This window comes from Leptonychotes weddellii, chromosome 1 (assembly GCF_054177405.1).
Source record: "Leptonychotes weddellii isolate Sample4059 chromosome 1, ASM5417740v2, whole genome shotgun sequence".
Taxonomy (NCBI): Eukaryota; Metazoa; Chordata; class Mammalia; order Carnivora; family Phocidae; genus Leptonychotes; species Leptonychotes weddellii.
In genome coordinates, this window is record NC_138369.1 from 82,278,848 (window position 1) to 82,304,185 (window position 25,338).

Sequence of the window (25,338 nt, forward strand, 5' to 3'; positions counted from 1 at the left end):
AGGGGAAAAATGAAGGGGGGGAAATCGGAGGGGGAGACGAACCATGAGAGACGATGGACTCTGAAAAACAAACTGAGGGTTCTAGAGGGGAGGAGGGTGTGAGGATGGGTAAGCCTGGTGATGGGTATTAAAGAGGGCATGTTCTGCATGGAGCACTGGGTGTTATGCACAAACAATGAATCATGGAACACTACATCAAAAACTAAAGATGTAATGTATGGTGACTGCCATAACAATAAAAAATTAAAAGAAAATATTTCCTTGGAATTTCTATCATCTTTCTCTATTTAAAAACAGATTCCTGGCTGAGTATATCTGTAATGCAGAATCTCACTGCTGCATCAGAGCTGTGATCTAAAAAGTGGTGATCTAAACTCACACACATGAAACTGGAAAAGGAGGTATTTCATAAAATCTTCCAGGACCATCTCCACAACAGATGATTTAACTTTACCATTTGAAAGCGTGTAAATCACTCTGGGTAAACTGTCTGAAGACCAAACACCTTCTAATTTCCTTATTGAAAGATATCAAAATGAATCTAAAGACTTCCTAAAATCAAAAGTACAAATTTCTTTTAAACATACATACTTTCAAACTCTGATCTTTCAGTCAAGACTTTAATTTTTAGATTTCACTGGAATTCCTTAAATGTTTACTTTCCCTAAACTTAACTTATTAAAATCAGTGAAGTTCTGTTATACGAATACAAATCATTTAAAAACAAAGCTGAAGTTGTGTTGGTCAATTACCTCAAAGGCATCTTCAATGCCATCTTCAGTAACTCCCTCATGTGTTTCCTGTGCAGCCAAGACTTTTTCCGACAGGTATTTCAAGATAAAAAATGACTCCTCAGTGGCAATACAGACCAGCTCTCCAGAGTCAGACCAGAAAATCTACAACATGACAAACAAAACACAAACAATGTCGGATTTCTGAGTGGTATGACAAACTGCATACACTTTGTTTCTAACATTTGTCTTCTTATGTTAGGACAGTAAGTATGCATTTAACAATTTTATGTAGTGCATAGTGTGTATATGTAGATACACACACACACATATGTACGTATGTGTATGTATGTATTTGGAGGGTGGACAGGGCAGTGCCTCACTATTTAGCCTAGAAATGGAAAGACCCAAGGGAGACAAGACAGGAAGGAAAGCTGTCAGTACGTGCTGTAATTTAGGAGCAGCAGCCTAGTCCCTATTGCTCTAGAAAAGTGTTTTTCAGCCTTTTTTTCATTATCATGCCCACCCAGGAACCATTTTAGACATTTTTTTCCTCACCTCTCCTATAAAACTTTAATACCATGGATACTATATATATATACGTATGTACATATGCTTATACATATGTAACACATATACATACACATATGGTGTATATATATACATAACATATATATATACATATAGATATGCTTTATAGATAAAGAGTGAATTTTCCTCACCCTCAGTAACCAATTTTTGCCCCGTTGGGGCACTAGTGCCCACTCAGACTGCACGCTGTAAAAGACACAACCAGGACCCTAGGGAGGTGGATTTGTCTCCAAAGAATTTTGTTACAATGAAAACTGTCAAAGCAGCAGGTAGTTCCAAAGGTAGAAAACTCTGTCACTGGAGACATTTACCTGAAGTTTAAACAGCCATCATCTGGTAAAGTATGAGAAGGCTTTCTGAATGGTATGGGAGCTCCTAGCCCTTTCCAAGTTAAGAGCTCCCTGACTTCCTGTCTTCAAAGCATACTTTTTATATTCTGTCAAACGCCATTTAAAACATGAATAGCACTTCGCATTTGTATAGCTTCTGATGCTTTTCAAAATACCCAATGTCTACTGCCTCATTCATATACTACAATTCTGATTTTCTGAGCAATCTTGAAGTAAATGGTATTGTGTCCAACACAGTGGAACCGGGACAGCTGGGTACAAGGACATTTCTCTGCCTCAGGGACCCAGAGCTCCTCACAAAGGTGCACATTCCAAAAGTAACAATGGAGGGAAAACTCACGTGTTTGGGCTGAATTTCAATTCTGCGTATGAGTTCTGTATTGTCCCAGTCATAGAAAGCTAAGCCATTTACAGATCTGACTCCCAGTAAGAAGCCTCCATAAATACCTAAAAAGAAAAAAGATTTTGGCTAAGATGTTTTTGAGCCACTGCAAAACTTCTAAAATTGTGTCATAAATAAATAGCACTCACTTTCAGCTCCAAAATCTGGTTTAAATGATTTTTTTTCCTTAAAGTTCTTAAATATCTTTACAACACTGTTGCTTTCTCTAATTGCATATCTGGGGGGAAAGGAAGGGAAAACATAGCATATTATATACCAAACCATACTTGCATCAAATGTTAGAAATATTTTCAAATGTATCTGAGTAATGAATTACGGGTTTTACACTATTACACACATTATTAGGGTTTACAAACATCTTAGAAACTGAGAAAGACCCACCATCCCTCAAAAGGTGAGTGATTAAATCAACTATGGTATATTCATACAGTGGAACACTACTCTGCAAAACGGGACCAACTACTGATTCACGCAACAATAAGGATGAATCTCAGAAACATTATGCTGAGCAAAAGAAGCCGGACACAAGAGTGGATACTGTAGGACTCCATTTATATTAAACTTTAAGACAAATCTAATCCACATGGTGACAAAAAGCAAATCAGTGTTTGTCTGCAGCCAAGGAAATGACTGTTAAGGGAAAACAAAGGGATTTTCTGGGGATGACAGAAATGTTGTCTTGACTGTGCTAGTAGTTACAGATTGTATATATTTGCCTAAATTCACTGAAATGTACATTTAAAATAGTGCATTTAATTTTGTATAAATTACAACTCAATAAAGGTGACTTAAAAATAAAAACTTTTATATGTGGCTCAGCCATTTTTGGCAACAATTTAGAACATTGTGTATATTCAGGCCTCCTGAAAAGAGGGACTGTGGCTGTTGCTGGATAATCAAGAGTATTTAAGGAGGTGATCTGATGAGCATTCCTATCAAGAGAGGAAAGATGCTGAATAGGGCCTTAGCTGGATAAAGCTAAAAAAAAAAAAAAAAGAAACAAATTATCAAAACAGAGGTATGTTAAGAGTGATAAGGCAATCCATGAACTATAATTTTTTTTTTTAAAAAGATATCAAAGTACATTTTAGTATTTGGAACTGCATGTATGAATGTATTTAGGAAATTTATGAAAAGATCGAAACAAATTCTTATCTCTCAGTATATCTTGTTAAAAAATTTAAAAACATGCACCTTATATGCAAAACTGAGGCTCAGGTTACTTACTATTGAGGGCAGGGGCAATACAAAATATGGAGGAAACAAAACTAAGAAAAATGAAGATGTAATTCATTTGTGCGGTCACAAAAAACCAAAGCCCCAATATTTTATATTACACGCACCAAAAAGGAATCAAGAAGGAACCACTCGGTAACCAGTACCTACTATAAAGAATTATAAAGAATTAGCACCTAGTATGATAATTCAGAGTTAAATGATTTTTCCTCTTTTTAATGAGAGTATTTTATGAATACTCTTAAATTCAGACAGAATTTGTTTTAAGAATGGGGGTTGGGTAACATCACAGAAAATGAGTTTTAAAAAAGATTCAATGAAATTCTCATCAAGATGACATCAGACTGGGTGCCTGGGTGGCTCAGTTGGTTAAGCAACTGCCTTCGGCTCAGGTCATGATCCTGGAGTCCCAGGATTGAGTTCTGCATCGGGCTCCCTGCTTGGCAGGGAGTCTGCTTCTCCCTCTGACCCTCTTCCCTCTCATGTTCTCTCTCTCTCAAGTAAATAAATAAAATCTTAAAAAAAAAAAAAGACATCAGACCGCACTCTCTCCCAGTTGGCTTAGGACTTGGCAGCACCTCAGGACACAGGTCACAGGGAGAGCCTACTTTGTCTTGAGCCCATCCATAAGCACCAGGCCCTGCCACAGGCTCCAGCAAGGAAATGGGTGCTAGGCCCCCAGTTTAATGGGATTATTAGATGAGCTGGAGTGAATTTGCTGAATACGGAATACAGAGAGGGCAAAGGTAGCGCTGGTGAGAACTGTCCTTGAACACGAAGAAGCACAGCCAACACTGAGCCTTCGGAACATGTTTCATACAGCTGCACATAGATCACCCATCTGCAATCAGGGCCAGCTGGATAGCACAAGCCAAAACTTACTCTGAAGAATCGTGGGCCCATGCAAACTCCTGAGCAGACCCAAAGCTCTTGTTTCTCAATGCCATTGCTGTGTAGATGATATACTCACCATCACCACACACCACAACAAACCTGGAAATTATGGAAGCCAGGGAGAGAAGTAGGACCAATGAAATGTGGAAGTTATGAAACAATGCTTCATCTTCATAATAAAATACTTCTAATAACAAATGCTACTTCAGTTGACTGTTACAACTGAATCTAGTATCTTTTAAAGTTACACAATTCTTCAAACACAGAGCAAGACATAAATATTCTACCCAACAATTCCAAAAACATAAAGATGGGGTTTTGCTGAAAATCTTATTGCAGTGGCTTTCTCTTATAAACAAAGGAGACTTGGGGCAGGAAGATAAGAATGGCTGGAGATGCACAGGGGCCAAGATTCTAATAATCCAGGGGCACCTGGGTGGCTCAGTCATTAAAGCATCTGCCTTCGGCTCAGGTCATGATCTCAGGTCCTGGGATCAAGCCCCGCATCAGGCTCCTGGCTCCGCGGGAAGCCTGCTTCTCCCTCTCCCACTCCCCCTGCTTGTGTTCCCTCTCTCACTGTGTCTCTCTCTGTCAGAAAATAAATAAAAAATCTAAAAAAAAAAAAAAAAGATTCTAATAATCCAACTGATTTTTAAGGGGGAGGGGCAGAGAGAGAATCTTAAGCAGACTCCACACCTAGCGTGGAGCCCGATGTGGGGCTCAGTCTCATAACCCTGAGATCATGACCTGAGTCAAAATCAAGAGTCAGACACTTAACTGACTGTGCCACCCAGGCACCCCTTGACTGGTATTTGTTGAGCACCAAGATGCCTAGCACTTTGCTCATTACATTTACACCATAAGAGGGTGCTGCTTTGGGGTGCCTGGTGGCTCAGTCAGTTAAGTGTCTGCCTTCGGCTCAGGTCATGATCCAGGGTCCTGGGGTCCTGCATTGGGCTCCCTGCTCAGAGGGGAGCCTGCTTCTCCCTCTCCCTCTGCCTGCCTCTCCCCCTGCTTGTGCTCTCTCTCTCTGATAATTAAAATCTTTAATTTTTTATATATTGTATTGGCTGCTATTAGATTGCCAATGGTAAAATGCAAAACTTGCAGCAAAAAAAATGTTTTATGACATTAAGTGAAAAAATATATAATGCATTCTTAATCTTCCTAAGAAAATTATATTACAAGTAACTATGGATATCATTTACTGAACAAGTAGTACATTTGGTTTACACAGCTTGTCTTTTTCAATACTCAGCACAGAATTATAAGATGCCCACATCTACTGTAAAGTAACTTTTAAAGGTGCACGGGTTTAAACTCATGCTTGAAACTCAAGATGTTTGGTGCTTTCTAAATCTTAAGAAACAAAAATGATGGTTCAAATTACAAATAAGAAGCAGAATTATTACCAATCTCCCAGTTTTCTCAAAGGACATTTACTTACTTCAGAGTCACCTTTTCGTCTTAAGTTAGCAAGTATTTAGAGTACCTACTGAGTCTCAGGGTAAGATATGATACCTGCCCTCAAAGGAGAACACAAACCCAGTACATTTAAAATGAATAAATACAAAACTATTTAACTGTTCAAAATTGTGTGGTGGGACAAAACCAGAAAGGCAAATATGCTTTCACCTTGCATGCCAACTCAATCAACTGGCATGCTGCCTGCAGCTGTGTTGAGGATTCCAGGGCAAAAGCTCATGAGGGAAGCCCACCACAGAATAAAAGTGGTATACACTGTGGATATGCAAACCCTGCTCTAACATACACAGAAGCTCAGGAGAGATTCTGGTGTTGGCTTACCGCCCGTTAGGATTGTGCTGAATAGTCTGGGGGTATATTTCACAACTGCCCATATCCTTGACGGCTAGTGGCAGTCTTTCTCCATCTTTAATTTCAGCATCTCCCATTGCTTTCAGGTTGGCTTGCTGGACTTCTGAATGCTTGGCCCAAATTATCTTTCCATTGGCATCCATGGACATGGCAGGTTCCTCCCGACCAAGCTGGAAGAATGACAAATGGCTTTTAGCAATAAAAGAAAACAAAACTGCAAAATAAACATTTTCTATTTTCATTTAACAGAAGGCTCCTTTCTTCCACTTTAAATCTCTAGTGCTTAATCTCTTGTGCTTAATGAAAGAAGAGCCAGTGTAATAAAATTGGCGACTTAGAAGATGACTGTACCAAGATACAAGGAAAACTGCTTCCACTATGTTCATTTATTCAGAGAGTATAATTAGAGATTACCTTAACAATGATGCTCCCTTCGTCGTAGCCCAAAGCGACATTGTTGGACCCTCGCAGACTGGCCACACACCACACCCTCTCCATTCCATAATTCAACGTGCTCTCAAGGCGGTATGTGCTTGAATGCCAAATACGCACGGTTCCTAAAAAGAACAATGTGAACACTCCCTTTTAATTTGAACATCTAACAATGAACTGTGTCAGGTGAACCGGCCATAGGGAAGTCTTTTTTTATTAGCTTCCTGGCAGCTTAATTTTTTGATCTATAGGTGATTTTATAAAGCAACATAAATAAATTAATAGAAAACTATAAGAAACTAAGAAATGTGATTTTCCATGTAAAATAATGAATTTCCTCAGCACAGCACCTACTAGGTACCTGCAGATGCTTTACCCACGATCTTTTCTTTTCACTATAATCCTATGAGGTGGATATGTCTGTTCCCATTTCATAATCTGCCTAAACCACATATGCATGAAGTGGAAGCACGTGAATATGACCCCAGGTTTTTAGACTCCAAAGCACCGACAGGCTTTTTCACAGTTTTTCTCTAGGACTTCTGGGTGTCCTCTTATTTAATAGTCAAAACACATTAGGATGATGATGATGATGAAGATAACAATGCCCCTTCGCTCTCTTACAGCTCAAGTATTCTACTCTAATAAAAAGAGCAAAATTCTCAGAAATCTCCAATTACAATGGAGGGCACTACCTGGCTTAAATATCCACTTAGTAATTACAAGCACAGGAATAAACATACATTTCGAACTTACCATCTTCTGAACCTGTGATGATGATTGGCAACTCAGGATGAAAACTGGCACAAGACACATTTTGGGCATGTCCCTCCAGTGTCTGTACACATGTTTTATTCTGTAATCAAGACACAGAAAGTATATATATATTTTTTTAGTGAAAAACAAGTAACTCATCCTTAATTTTTCCAGTGCACAGATACATTATAAATGAGAGTGATTATTGCAACTAAATAATTTTCGATACAGAAATTTTTGAAACACAATGATCTTATCTGCATATTTTCTCTAATTCTTTAATAATATAGGGAAATGTAATTGTAACTATCACATTTAAAGAAGAAAACACACACACCTCAAAAGATCTGGTTTTCATATGAATATTTTCTCTCCCAAACTTCTAAGATAGTATCTTTAATAATTTTATTCTGTACTTAAACACAAATTTGAATAAGCCTCTAAGTAACACTGGTTTTCTAGGCCTCATTTTATTAACTGTTTATGGAAATTCTGATGTGAGAAACAGAAAACAGAAACTCAATCTGTCTCTGAGAGAGAAAAAGCATAGTAACAAGAAGTCATAACTAGGTTTACAAAACCTATGTGGCAAAATGTCTGTACCATGGCTGTGTCATGATATTATTCATTTATCTGCTAATTTTCAAATATAGACAGAAGTCTACCAGTGAGAATACTAGACGGTGTAATACTTCATTTTAGTCAAAATGTTTAAATTTCTAATTTCTACTATTGAGTGAAAAATAAACATAATGGCGTTTTATTTTAAAATCTTGATAAGCATTTGTTTTCATTTTTATGGAGAACTCTGGGACTACTATTTAGAGGCAAATATTGAAGCCTTAAGTTATTATGCTTTGAACAGAGTTCAATAACCCAAGTTTTAACTGTCCTGTAAGAAACAGTGAAATCCATGTCTAACATATGACAAAGTAACATTATGAAAAAACTGTACCTGATAGTCCCATATTTTAACAAGACGGTCATCTGCACCTGAAATGAGGTATGGTTTGTCGCCACCACTGTAGTAATCGATGCAATTCACGCCTTTCTCATGTCCCTCCAGAGTGAAGTTTGGTGAGGAAGAACCCAACTGCCACACCTTTAGAGAGCAACAGCATCTGCCCATCAGTAAGGCGCCTTGCTTTTCAGAAGGCAGCTCCACCACACTTCTGACATATAAAGTGCCAAAGCCCAGGAGAGGAAAACTAAAGAATGTACATTTTTTTTTTCACCCATTTATTTCTGTTCTTTCTCACTTTACTTGACTTTCCAGGGGGCAGAATAACTATGGTGTTCTCTGAAAATGCCAATTTCCAGGCTTTATCCCTAGAGATTTCTCTTTATTTTTAAATTTTTAACATTTTTATTTTTAAAAGAATAAAAAATAATAAAAAAATTAAAAAAATTTATATTTAAAATTTTTAAAGAGATTTTTAATAGACACCCCAGTGATCCACAGGCTATAGTCTAAAGAACAATACTTTAGGGGTAAGAAATGATTTTATGAGAATTTTAATATAAAGATAATGAAAGTGGGTTTAGTAAGGTATATTAAAAAGAGAAAATGACCACGTAACTAAAAAATGTAAAGTATGGAAAAGCAGTCAAACATTACCACAGCACTAGTATTGAGCTTTAACTTTACAAATAATTATTGAGCACCTCCTACATAGGAGGCCCTCTGGGAAGTATAAAGATGCATAAACAAATGTAAATACTTCAGTAAATACCTACTATATACAACAAACTTTACTAGAGCCAAAGATAAGACAATTTATGGTCTCAAGATACACCTTTTAGTGAAGAAAGTTGGAAACTAATTTCAAAGTTTCCAACCTATGTCAAAAGCAAGGACAATCCAGCAAAATGGAAAAAAAGTACGGTCAAAACCCTAACAGATTTAGACAGATATCATTTAATACTAAATTATCAGACAAATAACATATAACATTTTATATTAATTAAAGGAATGTTATAAGATGTAAGCATACACACGTAAGCAAACGTTAATGCAATATACCACTTTAAATCTATGTATATAGAGACATTTTAAGTATTGTAATGGAAAAGGGAGTATGACTACACTCACGCAACATGTATTAAGTGTTTAGTACAAGCAAGGTATTGTGTTGCTTGCTACCGAGTATTTGTTTGAGGGAGTGGGGGGTGACACCCAGTTTCTGCCCCAAACATCAACATTTTGGGAGATAAAACATTTCTGGAGACACATCAGTTATCATTCAAAATGAAGGGAATAGAGACACATAGGAATGGAAGGAATGGGATGAGCATGATTGGCTCTGTCTAGAGGTGAAATGGATGTCTGAAGAGAGCCTCTCAGAGTAAGTAATTGTGCTAATAAGACTTGAAAGGTGAGTAGTTCTCCAGAGGGAAAAAAGTAAAAAGGGAGAATAAACAGTATTGCAAGCAGAGTTAACAGTTGAATGAGGTTTTATGAGCATTCATGGCATCTCTAGAGAATGGTGGATAGACCAGGGTTATAGGAGATATCTCATAATATTAGCTGTGGCTAGTCTTGGAAACCCTCATATTTAACAGTAAGGTAGTGGAACTTTATCCTTAGATTGGGAAAAGAAAGGTGAAATCCGTTTTAGAAAGATACCTAGCAGCAGTACAGAGAAATGCAGTAAGGAAAAGAGAATGGAGGTAGAGGAAATTTTAATGTAAATCATTAATAATCAGCAGATGTCAACAATGAATACACTGAAAGGAAAGAGGAAATAGAGGAAATACACAAAAAGGAGAGGGAACAGAAGTAAGAGGACATACTGGCATCTTTCTTATTCTGGGTTTACAGTAGTTTAAAAGTCTTATAATATATTGCTTTGACATGGAAAAACACTCCTCCCATTAAGAGCATCAAGTTGCCACAATATTTTTCTAAACAGAGTGTGTCCCTTTGGACCAAAGTGAGAAGTCCTTGGTTTCACTCATATCTGGAACATAAGGAATAGCACGGAGGACCACAGGGGAAGGGAGGGAAAACTGAATGGGAAAAAAATCAGAGAGGGAGACAAACCATGAGAGACTCTGGACTCCGGGAAACTGAGGGTTACAGAAGGGAGGGGAGTGGGGGGATGGGGTAACCAAGTGATGGGTATTAAGGAGGGCACGTGTCATGATGAGCACTGGGTGTTATACGCAACTAATGAATCGTTGAACACTACATCAAAATCTAATGATGTACTATACATTGGCTAACAAAGTGAGAAGTCCTATTTTGATTTCAATATGAGCTTCTAAGAGAAACTTCTAAGCAAGAATAACTTTCTGGGCAGCCAGTAGTAAAATATCTAAAACAACTATATTTCACCATTAAAACAGATACAAATAGTAGACACCCTACCTTGATGGTCCTGTCCAAAGATGCACTGGCAAACTGATTGTTATCTTTAGGATTGATCACAATCTGCATAACATAATGGGTGTGTCCTTCAAACACTTGTGAGCAGGACCATTTTTTATCCCAGTCCCAGAGCTTAATAAGCATGTCATCTAGGTGAAAAGAAAGTCTCAAGTTAGTTGTCATTTATATTTCTTTCATTCAGAACTAAGATGCAGTCTTTGTGCCTAAAGGCAGCAAATCTAAGAGAAATCATACATTCCATGACTTAAAGAAATAGAATCAGAACTGAACAGATTTTCAAAATCCTTATTTATCCTAAGAATAAACTTAACTCTCTACAGAAGAGTGGAGATAAAATAGAAAAATTACTACTAGCAAATACAAAAATTTCATGAAAAATTTTAAAAAAGACTCAGTGGGCTTTACAGAATTACAGAAGAGTAACACAAGTTTGATTAGAATCTAAGTATGACTGAATAATGATGGCAGTGACTAGGGAATAAGCATTCCTCTTATAAAAATGGTAAAAAAAAAAAAAAGCTTTGAATTACTTCTCAATTTTAACTTAAAAATGTTTCAAAGAGCTATTACCAAATCAGTGCAACTTGTTTTAATTACCCTCCAAAAGTCCACTGTTTTAGATATAATACCAAGGAGCAAACTAGCCTGAATATAAAGATAAAACTGACAAGGGTATGCAGCAATCTGGCCAAAACTCACCCACCAGCATGTAAATTAGCTTTCTGTTCAGCAGATGTTTAATCATCTAGACCTTCAGGCCTTCCCTGACAGGAACCGGAGCACAACTGCTATACAAATCCCAAGTACAGTTGATATTTCATTAAATACGAAAGCAAGCAGCATTGATAGCACGATAATGGATGTACATAGTTTAAAGGCTGCTTGGAATTAGAACTCTACATGTAACAGCAGAGAAAGAACTGCAAGTCTCACTGAATGAAAATGAATTACTCAAAGAGATGCACATGACCAAAAGGAGTCATCTCTTACCGCTGCTAGTCAGAATAAAAGGCTGGGTTGGATGAACAGCAATACAGCGAATGTAGTCTGAGTGTGCTTCAAACATATGAACTCTCTCCAGAGTATTGTAATTGAACACTCTAATCTGCATGTCATCCTAGAAATGGAAATTTAGAAATCATTATTATTGTTATAAAGTAAACTGTGCAAAATAGTGTAGGGGCGCCTGGGTGGCTCAGTCAGTTAGGTGTCCGACTTTTGATTTCAGCTCAGGCAGTGACCTCAGGGTCCTGGTATGGAGCCCCACATGGGCCTCTGCACTCAGCAGGGAGTATGCCTCTACCTCTCCCTCTGCCTTGCCCCTCACTTTCTCTAAAAATAAATAAATCTTAAAAAAAAAAAGTGTACTATAGGCTCAAGGTATAAAGTCCATGCTTCAAAACATTACACTAATGAACAAATCAAGAATCAAAATCATTCACATAATCACTGACCAGTTAAGAAATTGAAGGGATTAGAAATTCATAGAATTACTTACTGCTCCTGTCACAACCCAATTCTTTCTTGCAACAAACTTTGCAGCTCGAACAGGAAGATCACACACTTCAAATGTTTTCACCAATGTCTTTAAAATTTAATAAGAATATACACTTTGAGTTATGAGAAAATAACTGAAAAAACTACTGTGTTATATTTAAAACATCCAATTATTTAGATCACTCTTAATTTAAAAATATTCTCAGGCTAAAACACAAAAGTTCAACAATCAAATGAAAAAAACAGACCATCTTTTCTTTAACAGTTTCAAAATTAAAATACTTACAAAGGATAAAAGAAAGCAAATGTCCACAAGATGGAATTTCAGATCCTCTGTGCTCCAGCCTGCCCTTCCTATCTCCCTAGCCTCATCTTTGGCTACTCCCAGCCTTACCTTTGCTCCTCCTGTTCCCTCTGCCTGAAAACCCACACAGAACCTTATACTCCCCTTTCATAACATAGCACTTTCATAATTATGTGTTTAATATCAATCTTTCCTACTAAGCTCCCCAAGGGCAAGAATCTTGTTCACACTGTATTCCCAGAGCCTAGAACAGTGGCTGGCAAACAACCAGTGTGTAATAACTATTTGTTGAATGAACTGGCTCTTAGTTTTTTCTTTTTAAAATTAAACCTATCAACTCACAAAATAAACTCATAAACAAGATACAATTCCTTTGAACACTTTAGCAATATGTTTCCATATAAATGCTATTTACCTCTCTTTAGTGAAGCATGAAAACACGGTGATTTAAATGTCTCGTCAAGCTGCTCAAAATGGAATAATATATACAGGATAAAAGCAGAAAACTAAAAGACCGTCTTAGAAAGAACAGGGATAAATGCATCTCTTTGTCCTCCCACTTCGATGCTTTATTTTTTAAATTTCTGAGAATCAAACTATCATTTTGCAATCTCTCTTTTTATACCAGAGTAGTGAAAAACAGCACAATCTTACTGATGAACCATGTGCACTAAATAAAAAGGATAGAAACTAGTACACCTGAAACTAATGTTATATTGTATGTCAACTATACTAAAAAAAAAAAGTTTTAAGAGAAAAAAAAAAAGAATAGAGACTGGTTCATAAGAACTGTTGAGCCTACTCTGGCTTCTGAAGCCAGACTTCACAGATTCTTCACACAAAGACAATAAATGGGGGCATCAGCTCCAACCTGTACAACTACCAGTTGACTACAATACAGACACTGAGAGCAAACACGACATACAATCTGTAAGATGACAGACAAATCCACGAAAGCTCATAAGGAGCCAACAAATCCAGGGATCTGCTGAGCAGTACAAATAAAGCAGCTGCAGAACAGTCACAGTTCAGGTCCATGTTAAGTACTGTGGCTGATAAAAATGACACGAGAGATGGTTTCCACATTCTAGAAGCTAAACAATCTAAAGAGGAGGAAATGCTACACACTCAATATACACTTAATGTAAATTAGGAAAATAATGACTAACACTTGTATGGGACTTTATAAATCTCACAATATTATCTAGTTTGATTTAATCCTTTTGACAATCCTGTGATATAGGGAAGGCAACAATATCATCTTCATTTTAAATAAGTAAACTGAGCCTTAACATGGTTAAGAGGCTTGCCCACATCATTTAATTAAGCAGGATGGCTTCAAATTTGAACATACTGATTTTTAACCATTGCACTCACCACCTCAAAGACTTAATTGAAATTCAAGTACATTTGAATTACTTCCAAAAACTTTTTGCCTCTTTGAAGAATTTTGCTCTTAATATACATGAGTGGCAAGTAACTTCTTTTGGTGATAAATACAGGGAAAAAAAGAGGGACAACCAAAAATAGATCAACCGGGGCGCCTGGGTGGCTCAGTCGTTGAGCGTCTGCCTTCGGCTCAGGTCATGATCCCGGGGTCCTGGGATCGAGCCCCGCATCGGGCTCCCTGCTCGGCGGGAGGCCTGCTTCTCCCTCTCCCACTCCCCCTGCCTGTGTTCCCTCTCTCGCTGTGTCTCTCTCTGTCAAATAAATAAATAAAATCTTTAAAAAAAAAAATAGATCAACCACTGAACAAAGACTTACTTAGTATCTACTATAAGGCTGGCTGTCAGATATGCACTATGGACTAGGATAATCACTGTCCATCCCAGGACCTCCATTCTTGAAGGAAAGAAGGAAATTAGAAGTTACCAACAAGATGAATTTTGAAAGTGGAAGTAGGTGGCCCTGCCAGAGGTCACAGAAGAGCACAAAAGGGAAACAGAGGCAAAGTGGATGAACTGGATAGAGTTACGGTACAGTAAAACCCAGAGAAAGGTAAGGAAAATACAGCTGGGATTTAGAACATACTTCAGTGAAATGACAGAGCTGAGAAATGGCTAAATGGAGTTGATAGAAGGGATCCCTAGGAAGAATTAGGATGTGTGGTGGGGGTTGGCGGAGGCACCAACATATCTGATAAGCATAAAATCACAAAGATATTAAACCTGTGAAAGCAGAAGTAGATCAAAAAAAGCATTTAGCATGCATACTATCTGCATTAAGACAAATGGATTCACAAGATCAAGATCTGAAATTGCAGAGGTTAGAAATCCTGATAGTGAAATAGTGATAAATGGAATATTATTCATTAGCTCAAAAAATAATTATTGAGTACTTACTATGTGTCAGACAATGTTATCAGCACTGGCATAAAGCAGAGAACAAAGTGTTAATGTTTATAAAATGTCACTGATGGGGTCCTGGTTTAGTGTGCAGTCATTCTGTACCATTATAGGGACATAAGACTGTAAGGGTGTTTTTAGGTTTATTCCTGACCTTGGTTCCCCCAAGCCTATTTTTCCATCTTAAATTACTCAACGTGAATTTTGTCTGGATATGAAGTACTTAACCTTGGATGTTGAAGATAATGATTGTGTAAGTAGACACAAAACTGTATGGGGCAGTGCTGATTATATGTTCTGTATTTTGAAGGAAAAAGATTAAGAACCACCAAAAAAGACCGGAAAATATGAGATAAACCAATTTGAAGGATAAATGATTTACTCAGATGAAAAAGAGCAATGGGGCGCCTGGGTGGCTCAGTTGGTTAAGCAATTGCCTTCGGCTCAGGTCATAATCCTGGAGTCCCGGGATCAAGTCCCATGTCGGGCTCCCTGCTCAGCAGGGAGTCTGCTTCTCCCTCTGACCCTCCCCCTTCTCATGCTCTCTCTCATTCTCTCTCAGATAAATAAATAAAAAATCTTAAAAAAAAAAAAGAGCAAAACAAGCATTTAAGGCAAATAATCTGTATAATGCATATTCCCGTATGTGTAATCAAAAGCTGACTACAAATATTTCTCTGACATACTCTATAATTTGAATGGTTGATTGAAAGTTAATCTGCATATCATTATATCAAGGATTTGGGAAAAAATAAAATTAAAAATCCAATTCTTAAGAATAATGACTGAATAGAAAATTATGTACTATACAATACTTTATCTAGAGCAAGTGACCTTATATTGGTGGCAGTTTCCTTCATTTCAAAGAAAATACTAACCTATATCAGAATTTAACATTTAAGTATTGTATGTAACAAGACCCAAACATTTTCTCTCACAAGCTATACCCCCATAACTGTTAGTTCCTCTTTCCTGAAAATACTCTGTACTAATTTATTTGAGAAAGCAGTCTGCATACCTACTGGACTCTATGTCTTCTCTTGCATTATAAACACAGTCTAACACACTGTTTCTAAAAAGTCCTTAAAAATTCCTACCTGTGTTTCATGATTCCAAACGCACACACTGCCATTGTAAAGACTTGCCAACATCCATGGCTCTGTAGGATGCAAATCCACACTCTTAACTCGATCCGATCGAGCAGTTAGCTTTCTCTTTATATCAAGTCGCAGAGGCTAAGGAGAAACAACATAAAAAATCCTCAAAACATTAAATTGCTATGCCAAATAAAACATGTTTGAGATCTTAACTAAAAACAGTGCATTAACAGGCCTTCAAAACAATTCAGTTTTTACTTTGCTGAACTGAAGACACAGTTTCAACTCTACCAGCACCTACTTCTTCACTCATACTAACATAAGAGTATTTAAATTTTTTAAATTTACAGTAATGGTTGTCAAACTTTTTGGTCTCAGGACCCCTTTCCACTCAAAAAAATTTCCTAAAGAGCTTTTGCTTATGTAGGTTATATCTATTGATATTTATCATGTGAAACATTAAAACTGAAACAACTTAAAAATATTTATGTATTAATTCATTTTCAATTAACAAAAATAAGCCCATTACATGTTGACTTAACATATTTTTATGAAAAATAACTATATTTTCAAAGGAAATTTAGTGAGAAGAGTGGCAATGTTTTATATTTTTGCAAACTCTTTAACATTCTGTCTTAATAAGAGACAGTTGGTTTTTCATATCTGCTTTGGCCTTCGATATGTTGTGATATGTTGTTCTGGTTGATGTATATGGGGAAAAAAACGGCCCCACAAAGATACGTCGTTGGAAAGAGAAATATTTTATTTTTTTAAAGATTTTTTTTTTTTTTAAAGATTTTATTTATTTATTTGAGACAGAGAGAATGAGAGACAGAGAGCATGAGAGGGAGGAGGGTCAGAGGGAGAAGCAGACTCCCCGCTGAGCAGGGAGCCCGATGCGGGACTCGATCCAGGGACTCCAGGATCATGACCTGAGCCGAAGGCAGTCGCTTAACCAACTGAGCCACCCAGGCGCCCAAAGATTTTTTTTTTTTTTAAATTTGTCAGAGAGAGAGAGAATGCACAAGCGGGGGAGGAGTAGGCAGAAGGAGAAGCAGGCTCCCCGCTGAGCAAGGAGCCCGATGTGGAACTTGATCCCAGGACTCTGGTATTATGACCTGAGCTGAAGGCAGACGCTTAACCAACCAGGCGCTCTAGTAACTTTTTTTAAATAGTTGTGAATATGGGGCGCCTGGGTGGCTCAGTCGTTGAGCGTCTGCCTTCGGCTCAGGTCATGATTCCACGTCCTGGGATCGAGCCCCGCATCAGGCTCCCTGCTCCGCGGGAAGTCTGCTTCTCCCTCTCCCACTCCCCCTGCTTGTGTTCCCTCTCTCGCTGTGTCTCTCTCTCTGACAAATAAATAAAATAAAATCTTTAAAAAAAAAAAAAATAAATAGTTGTGAATATTCTTCTTTCATACAGACCCAAACTTGACAAGTGGTAGTTTCCTAAAGGTTAGTTGCAACGTGAAATCTGAAACCACATAAATGAACTTTTTATACTGTTACATAAAAATCTCTTGGCCTATTATGTATTTTGAATGGATCTCTGACCCATGCATCTTTTGTAATATCATGCATTGGTTATTTGGAAAATTTTGGTTCAGTGAATTATGCAGATCTTCCAAAATTTTGACACATTTCATTATATAGTAACAAAAAGTCACATTCATTAATATCACCATCTACCTCAATGGATACATCTTCAAGTATTAGTAATTTACCCAGTTCAATGATAGAAGTTTTCTAAAATTCTAATTTTCACTTGAAAGCACCAATTTTATTATTGGGAACAAATACTGCCCGGGACCAGCTAACTTATTTCAGTTTTTAGAAAATGTGTGCCAAATAATCAAGTCTGAACAAACACAGTATGTCGGTCACTATTTCAAGTAAGCCTGCAATTTAACAGTATGCAACAGAAGTATCTTGTGCATACTTCTCATGTCATTACACAGAATCTTTAAAAGAAGTATGCTGAGGTATCAAGATGTAATAAAACTAATATTTTTTCCTTGTTTCATCAATGACATTCTTAAGTGAAACTGGATTTAAAAAAAAAATGTGTGGTAATGAAGAATATAAATATACTATTAGTTCAATTTGGTGACATTACACCAGCAGTTCAGTTTTACCTTCTATTAGTTTTACAGCAACAGTGCAAATTATCAATATAGTGAACCTCCTGGAAGAGTATGGGGGACTCCTAGAAGACTGTAGATCACACTTTGAGAATCCCTGGTTTACAGAATATCTAGTAAGTAAATATAAAAATATCTACTAAATCACAATGTTGTGCCCATGTCATTAGTGTCCTATCAGAAAATATTCTGAAGAAGCGTTATTCATGAAGTCTTAGTAATTCTAAACTATAATATCAATCAAAACAGTATGGTATTGGCATAAAAACACAAAGATCAATGGAACAGAATAGAGAACCCAGAAATAAACCCATGCATACGTGGTCAATTAGCCTACAAAAAAGGAGCCAAGAATATACAGTGGGAAAAGGATGGTCTCTTCAATAAATGGTGTTAGGCAAAATGGACAATATGCAAATGAATGAAACAGGAGGGGCGCCTGGGTGGCTCAGTCGGTTGGGTGTCTTGAGTCCTGATTTCAGCTCATGTCATGATCTCAGGGTTGTGAGACTGAGCCCCATGTCGGGCTCTGCACTGGGTGTGGAGCCTGCTTAAGATTCTCTCTCTTCCTCTGCCCTTCTCTGCACCCCCCTCCCTCTCTTAAAAAAAAAAAAAAAGAGAGAGAAGAGAGAATGAAACTGGATCATTATCTTAAATCATAGTTAATTTTACAAAAATTAATTCATAATGGATTAAAGACTTGAATGTAAACCTGAAACCATAAAACTCCTAGAGGAAAACATAGGCGATAAGCTCCTTGATACTGGTCTTGATGATTTTTTTGGATTTGACACCAAAGCAAAGGCAATAAAAGCAAAAATTACCAAGTGGGTCTACATCATATAAAAAGCTTCTGCAGAGCAAACTATCAACAAAATGAGAAGGCAACATACTGAATGGGAGAAAATACCTGCAAAACATATATCTGGATAAGGGATTAATATTCAAAATATATAAAGAACCCATACAACTTAATAGCAAAAAAATTAAGTAAAAAATAGGCAGAGGTTCTGAATAGACGTTTTCCCAAAGAAGACTACAGATGACCTATAGGTACATGAAAAATGTTCAATGTGACTAATCATCACAAATCAAAACTACAATGAGATATCACCTTACACCTGTTAGAATGGCTTTTATCAAAAAGACAAGAAATAACAAATGTCAGTGAGGACATGGAGAAAAGCAAACCCCTATGCACTATCGTTTGGAATGTAAATCTGTGCAGCCACTGTGGAAAACAGCATGGAGGTTCCCCTCAAAATTAAAAACAGAACAGGCTATATGATCTAGCAATTCCACTTGTGGGTATTTATCCAAAGAAAAACGAAAGCATCAACTTGAAAAGATATGTGCACCCCCATGTTCACTGCACCAATAGTTACAATAGCCAAGACATCAAAACAACCTAAGTGTCCACTGATAAATGAATAAAGAAAATGTATATTATACATATTATACATAATATTTCATTGTATATATGTATATATTTTATGCATATATGCAATAATACATATTATTTGCATACATATTATTATATATACACTGGAAGTAGATGAATAAAAGCCTCGTGAGATGTTTGCTTTGTCTCAGGAAATTATCTCTGCTGAAATTATCTAGTGGTCTTCATTTTGTGTTGAAAAGTAACCTTAAATTTCTATTCCATTCATGATCATCATGGAAGATCACAAAAATATTATCTCTCACACACACACACAAGAATATTATTCAGACATAAAAAAGAATGAAACCTTGCTATTTGTGACAACATGGATAGTACTTGAGGGTATTATGCCAGTGAAATAAGTTGGAGAAAGACAAATACCAAATGACCTCACTTATATGTATAATCTTTTTTTTTTTTTAAAGATTTTATTTTTTTATTTGACAGACACAGCGAAAGAGGGAACACAAGCAGGGGGAGTGGGAGAGGGAGAAGCAGGCTTTCCTCGGAGCAGGGAGCCCAATGCAGGGCTCGATCCCAGGACCCTGGGATCATGACCTGAGCCGAAGGCAGACACTTAACGACTAAGCCACCCAGGTGCCCTCTCACTTATATGTATAATCTTAAAACAAAACAGCTCAAGCTCATACATGTAGAGAACAGACTGGTGGTTGCCAGAAGCAGGGGGTGGGGATGGGCAAAATGGATGAAGGAGGTGAAAGAGTACAAACTTCCAGTAATAAAATAATTAAGTCATGGGGATATAATATATAGTTAATAATACTGTGACGCATATTTGAAAGTTGCTAAGAGTAGATCTTAAAAGTTATCATAAGAAGAAAAATACTGTAACCACATATGGTGATAGATCTTAACTACTTACTCTTGTGATCATTTCACAATATATACAAATACTAAATCATTATGTTGTACACATGAAATTAATATAACATTATGTCAATTATACCTCAATAAAAAAATTGATTTCTGGGCGCCTGGGTGGCTCAGATGGTTAAGCGTCTGCCTTCGGCTCAGGTCATGATCTCAGGGTCCTGGGATCGAGTCCCGCATCGGGCTCCCTGCTCCTTGGGAGCCTGCTCCTCCCTCTGCCTCTCTCTCTCTCTCTCATGAATAAATAAAAATCTTTAAAAAAAAAAAAAACTGATTTCTTTGGAGAAAAGTATTTTGGCAATAATACTAGTAAATGGTAGGTGAATGTGATGTGTGATCAATATGGGTTATATCCATGTCCATGAAGGCCTTTGGAGACCAACAGGAATGTTTATAGCATTTTAATGGATTTCAGTTACCGGAACCTAATGTAACTTAATTGGGAACCTAACTGGTGAGTTACTCAGTAATCTAATACAAGAACCTAATTCTAACTTAATTAGAACAATTTTAAACAAAAATTAAAATACTCTCAAGTCAGAAAATGCTAATAGTTTAAACTTGCTTTTTTTCAATCTAGATTCATCTAAACAGACAAGAAAATGATGTGAATAAGTATTTTCTCAATTCTCCCAAGGATACCATTCTAAGAGAAAAGAATTCATTATAAACAATGATGCCTAAGTCAGTAGTCTTAATTCTCTCTTGGCCACAGATCAGGGAAGACTGATTTAAAATATGTTTCCCTGGGCGCCTGGGTGGCTCAGTCGGTTAAGAGTCTGCCTTAGGCTCGGGTCATGACCTCAGGGTCCTGGGATCGAGTCCCGTGTTGGGCAAACTGCTCAGCGGGGAGCCTGCTTCTCCCTCTGCCTGCTGCTCCCCCTGCTTGTGCGCTCTCTCTCTGTCAAATAAATAAAATCTTTTAAAAAAATGTATGTTTCCCCTTCAACAGGTTTTAAACACAACCTAAAAGTTTACTTGGCAAGTTACCACTGAATCTTTATTTTTGTGATCTTCCACGATGATCATGAATGGAAGAGAAATTTAAGGTTACTTTTCAACACAAAACGAAGATCAGTAGATAATTTCAGCAGAGATAATTTCCTGAGACATAGCAAACACCTCACAAGGCTTTTATTCATCTACTACTTCCAACCTTGTTACTACTTCTATACATGCCTCCTCCGCTTTTAGCAATAACCTGTATCTCTTTATTTGAAAAGATCAGAGTTCTTTGGCTCTTCTCTACAATCACCAAAAAAGTGTTTCCACTGCCATGCCTTCCTCTCCATCTCAAACTTTCTACTTTCAAACCACCACCCTCACATTCCTTGGCCATTCAGGGAAGCAGGACCTTTTACTTCATCCTTTTCTTAATTTTGCCTCATTAATTAGCATGACAAATTTCAACTCCTTCCACTGGTCTCTAATTTAGAGTGAACAAACATGAAGTGTCTTTTGTGTGCCAGAAACCACAATCAGGGCTTTCACGTAGGCCAGCACATCTCATACTTTTCCTCTAGCAAATGAGGAAATTCATCACTTATAAATTGTGTGTATTTTACCATATGGATGTTTAATGATTACTGAGTAAAAGTGATGCTCTGGAAAGGTGGGCTGGGGGACTAAGCAACCCTAGTATACCTCCAAATACCCCCAATTCACAAATTCCAGTTTAAAAAACACAGCCGAGATCTTTTGCTGTATTTCTCCCAACATTTAAGTGACTACTCTGAATGAAGTAGATATTCTGAAATACAAAGATATTTATACAGTACCCTTAATTCTAAATGTCTCCCTCCATTTTCCAAAAGCTGGATGCATTTAAGACTCAGCTTAAACTGCCACCAATATAATCTTTAGGATTACCCTAGCCAGAACATCCTTTCCTAAGGGATCTTAAAGAAGCTAATTTTAATATTTGTATACACATCTCTTTTTGCTTTATAGAGTAGATGCTCTTTAGGGCGGAGTCATTGCTTATTCATGTCTTTATATCCACAGCATCTTATATATTTGGATATGGGGATTTAAAGACAGATGGTATAATCAAGGTCTAGAGAATTATGCTGAATTCAAATTTTTGTTCCACCACTCATTTCAAATATTCAATATTGGACAAGTTTACTTAACTTCTCTGAGGTCTGACATAAGTAAAAGAGGGATAATACTTTTATCTACATCTTAGCGTTATGAGAATTAAATTCAATGTTAAGCAGTTAGAATAGTGCCTGGCCTATCATAACCACTCCATAAACATTATTTATAACTCATTCTCCCAGCTGCTATAAGAATTAGGAGGCAAATGTTTAGCAAAGTGCATGGGCACATAAACACTCTATGGTAAACAAGTGAATAAATAAATTCACGTTTTGTATCTTATACAAAAAATTTTAAATACATTAAAGAATGAAGGATATTTCATTATAAAATGTCCATTACTGAGAGCACAGCAGATTCCAGACCAGAAGAGATCACTGGTAACAGGAGGCAGAATAATTAAGAGACCTGAGATCTTGTCGATCACAGAACTCAAACTGGACCAGGACCCCACAAGGCCTGAGGCGGCGGCCGCAGCGGCACCTTAGGCCGCTGCTTACCGCAGCCCCCAGTCCAGAAGCCCAAGAATTGGCCTCAGACAACGAGGCCCCGCTCCTTCCTGCAGGGTCTGGACCTACCATCGCTCCGTTGGTCCGAGCCCGGGAGCCGTCACTTGCCACCGGCGACGCAGTCCCTCAGAGACCCACCGACCCGCTGACCAGCCGACTGACTGACGTGGAACTTCCGGGAGGCAATTCTCGCGATAGTGGAGGACAGGGTCCTAGCGCCTGCGCAAACGGGAGGCAGGGCTGACGTTTTCCAACGCCTTCTCCGGTTTCCCAGGCAACGCGGCCTCCTAAACTGTCCCTAGCCGACCCGGGGCCGTTTGAGAAGGTGGGGTGTGGTCTTTACCGCCGAGCGAAATGACCTCGGGCTCCTGAAAGAAGACGAGGACTAGAAAACAAAGAAAAAAATATGAGAAAAACGAAATGCTTAGTCCCCTTGGACGCTAACGGCAGGGGGAGCTCCCCCTCAGTGGAGTTGTGGCTTGAGGAGCGCCTTTGGCTTCCTTCCGACTCTGAGGGGAGGGATGGGGAGAGAGGGAAGCAAGGCTCCAAGGCCTCAAGGCTAGAGAACGAGACACAGCGAGTTCTCTGCGAGCCCTGGACCAAGCGCCGAGTGAGGCTGGGAAGAAATGGCCTGACTCGGGGCCGAGCTTCAGGCCTGTGAGGTTGGAAGGAGGCCAAGAGCCTTCAGTCTGGAGCCCCCAGGAGATGACTACCCCACCATGCATGATCGCTCTTTACTGAGCATCCACTGTGTTATTCATTTATTTAACAAATATTTATCGATCTTCGGCTGTGTGCCAGGAGTACTTTCCTCTCAAATCCTCACATCAAATCTGAATTATCTCCATTTTACTAATGAGAAAACTAAGGCTCAAAGAAGTGCTTTGGCCAAGGCCGCGTAGTAAGTGCTGGAGACCGGATTTCATCTCAGATTCCTACGTCCTCAAAGTCCCGTGCTCTTTCTACTACATCAGAGTACCTCTTCGTTAAGGTAGTTGAGCTCTGGAATGAGGACCTGAGCCACAGGGGTTGAAAAAAACTGCAAGAGCATTTGCCTGCCACCATCCTCCTACACTCCTGCTTTTATTTTATTTTGTTTTAAACCCTGTGGGCCAAATAAAAGTTGTTACATATGAACCAATACCTCTGGCGTGAGAGAAGCCTTGGCTTTTTTAGACCTCTGTATTTTCAGAAAAGCTAAAATTGGGTCTATGTGTGTAGAAAGTGATATTCAGAGGGAGACATGGACTCTGCATCAGGTAATTTGGCTTTTAGTGGGAGCTTTGCTGCTAATGTGATCTCTTTATGGGCCTCAGAGTTCCTCATATTAAAAAAAAATTAGGTTGGGGCGCCTGGGTGGCTCAGTTAAGCGTCTGCCTTCAGCTCAGGTCATGATCCCAGGGTGCGGGAATCCAGCCCAGCCATGGGCTCTCTGCTCAGCGGAGAGCCTGCTTTTCCCTTTTGTTCCCGCTCTGCTCTCTCTCTGTCAAATAAAATCTTAAAAAAAAAAATTAGGTTGAATAATTTCTAAAGATCTTTCCATTTCTACTATTCTGTGATATTTAATAGTAGAAGAGTGGGTCTGGAACTGGATTTTAATGCCAGGAGTTTTATATTATGAAATGTAAGTTGAGGGGCGCCTGGGTGGTTCAGTCGTTAAGCGTCTGCCTTCGGCTCAGGTCATGATCCCGGGGTCTTGGGATGGAGCCCTGCATCGGGCTCCCTGCTCGGCGGGGGGCCTGCTTCTCCCTCTCCCCCTCCCCCTGCTTGTGTTCCCTCTCTCGCTGTGTCTCTGTCAAATAAATAAATAAAATCTTTAAAAAAAAAAAAAAAAGAAATGTAAGTTGAGACTAATAATTGAATACTTTGCTTACTCTGTGGAGTGATTGAGGGTCACAAGAGTTAGTTGAAAATATTACAAATGCAAGCTATATCTAATTTACTTGAATAGTGGAGCTGCCAATATTTCTGTTTCCTGGATATTCTTGCAGTTGAGAAAGTATCTTCAGACTTGGCACATTGCCAAGTAATCCAAAATAAAATGACATCTCTATTTTCAAGGCACTCAGTTGGGGATACTTAAATCCTTATGTACCACTGGGCACCCAAGGATTTATTTAGCTGGTATTGATGAGAGTTGAGCCCCCAAGTGTCACACTCACTTTGACTTTATCTTTTCTCATTTTTCCCACTGCAGTTAACCAACATTAAGTCCTGCGGTTGTATACTATAAATTCATTTTTCTTTCAACCATTACGTACTGAATTTGTATTATATCCAAAGCACTATACTAGGTGCTGCCTGAAAATTAGACTTATAAAAATTTAGTCTTGGATTTGGTTGAAAGAAATCCCATTTTAAAGAAATAAAATTCTCACATATGAACTAATA

General features: G+C 38.1%; 1 protein-coding gene across 1 annotated transcript in view; it reads right to left on the bottom strand.

Moving 5' to 3' along the window:
* The window catches only part of COPB2 (coat protein complex I subunit beta 2), a 27,524-nt gene extending 4,362 nt beyond the window's left edge, over positions 1-23,162 (bottom strand). Inside the window, exons 1-13 of the mRNA XM_081803266.1 lie at positions 23,017-23,162; positions 15,864-16,001; positions 12,119-12,205; positions 11,611-11,737; positions 10,600-10,748; positions 8,185-8,331; positions 7,230-7,329; positions 6,456-6,598; positions 6,012-6,211; positions 4,194-4,304; positions 2,204-2,292; positions 2,013-2,119; positions 717-896 (exon numbers count right to left, since the gene is read on the bottom strand). Of these exons, the coding sequence (XP_081659392.1) occupies positions 717-896; positions 2,013-2,119; positions 2,204-2,292; positions 4,194-4,304; positions 6,012-6,211; positions 6,456-6,598; positions 7,230-7,329; positions 8,185-8,331; positions 10,600-10,748; positions 11,611-11,737; positions 12,119-12,205; positions 15,864-16,001; positions 23,017-23,019 (1,581 nt within the window). The 5' untranslated portion in view covers positions 23,020-23,162. The remainder of the gene's footprint in view (positions 1-716; positions 897-2,012; positions 2,120-2,203; positions 2,293-4,193; positions 4,305-6,011; positions 6,212-6,455; positions 6,599-7,229; positions 7,330-8,184; positions 8,332-10,599; positions 10,749-11,610; positions 11,738-12,118; positions 12,206-15,863; positions 16,002-23,016) is intronic.
* Positions 23,163-25,338: the final 2,176 nt, after the last annotated feature.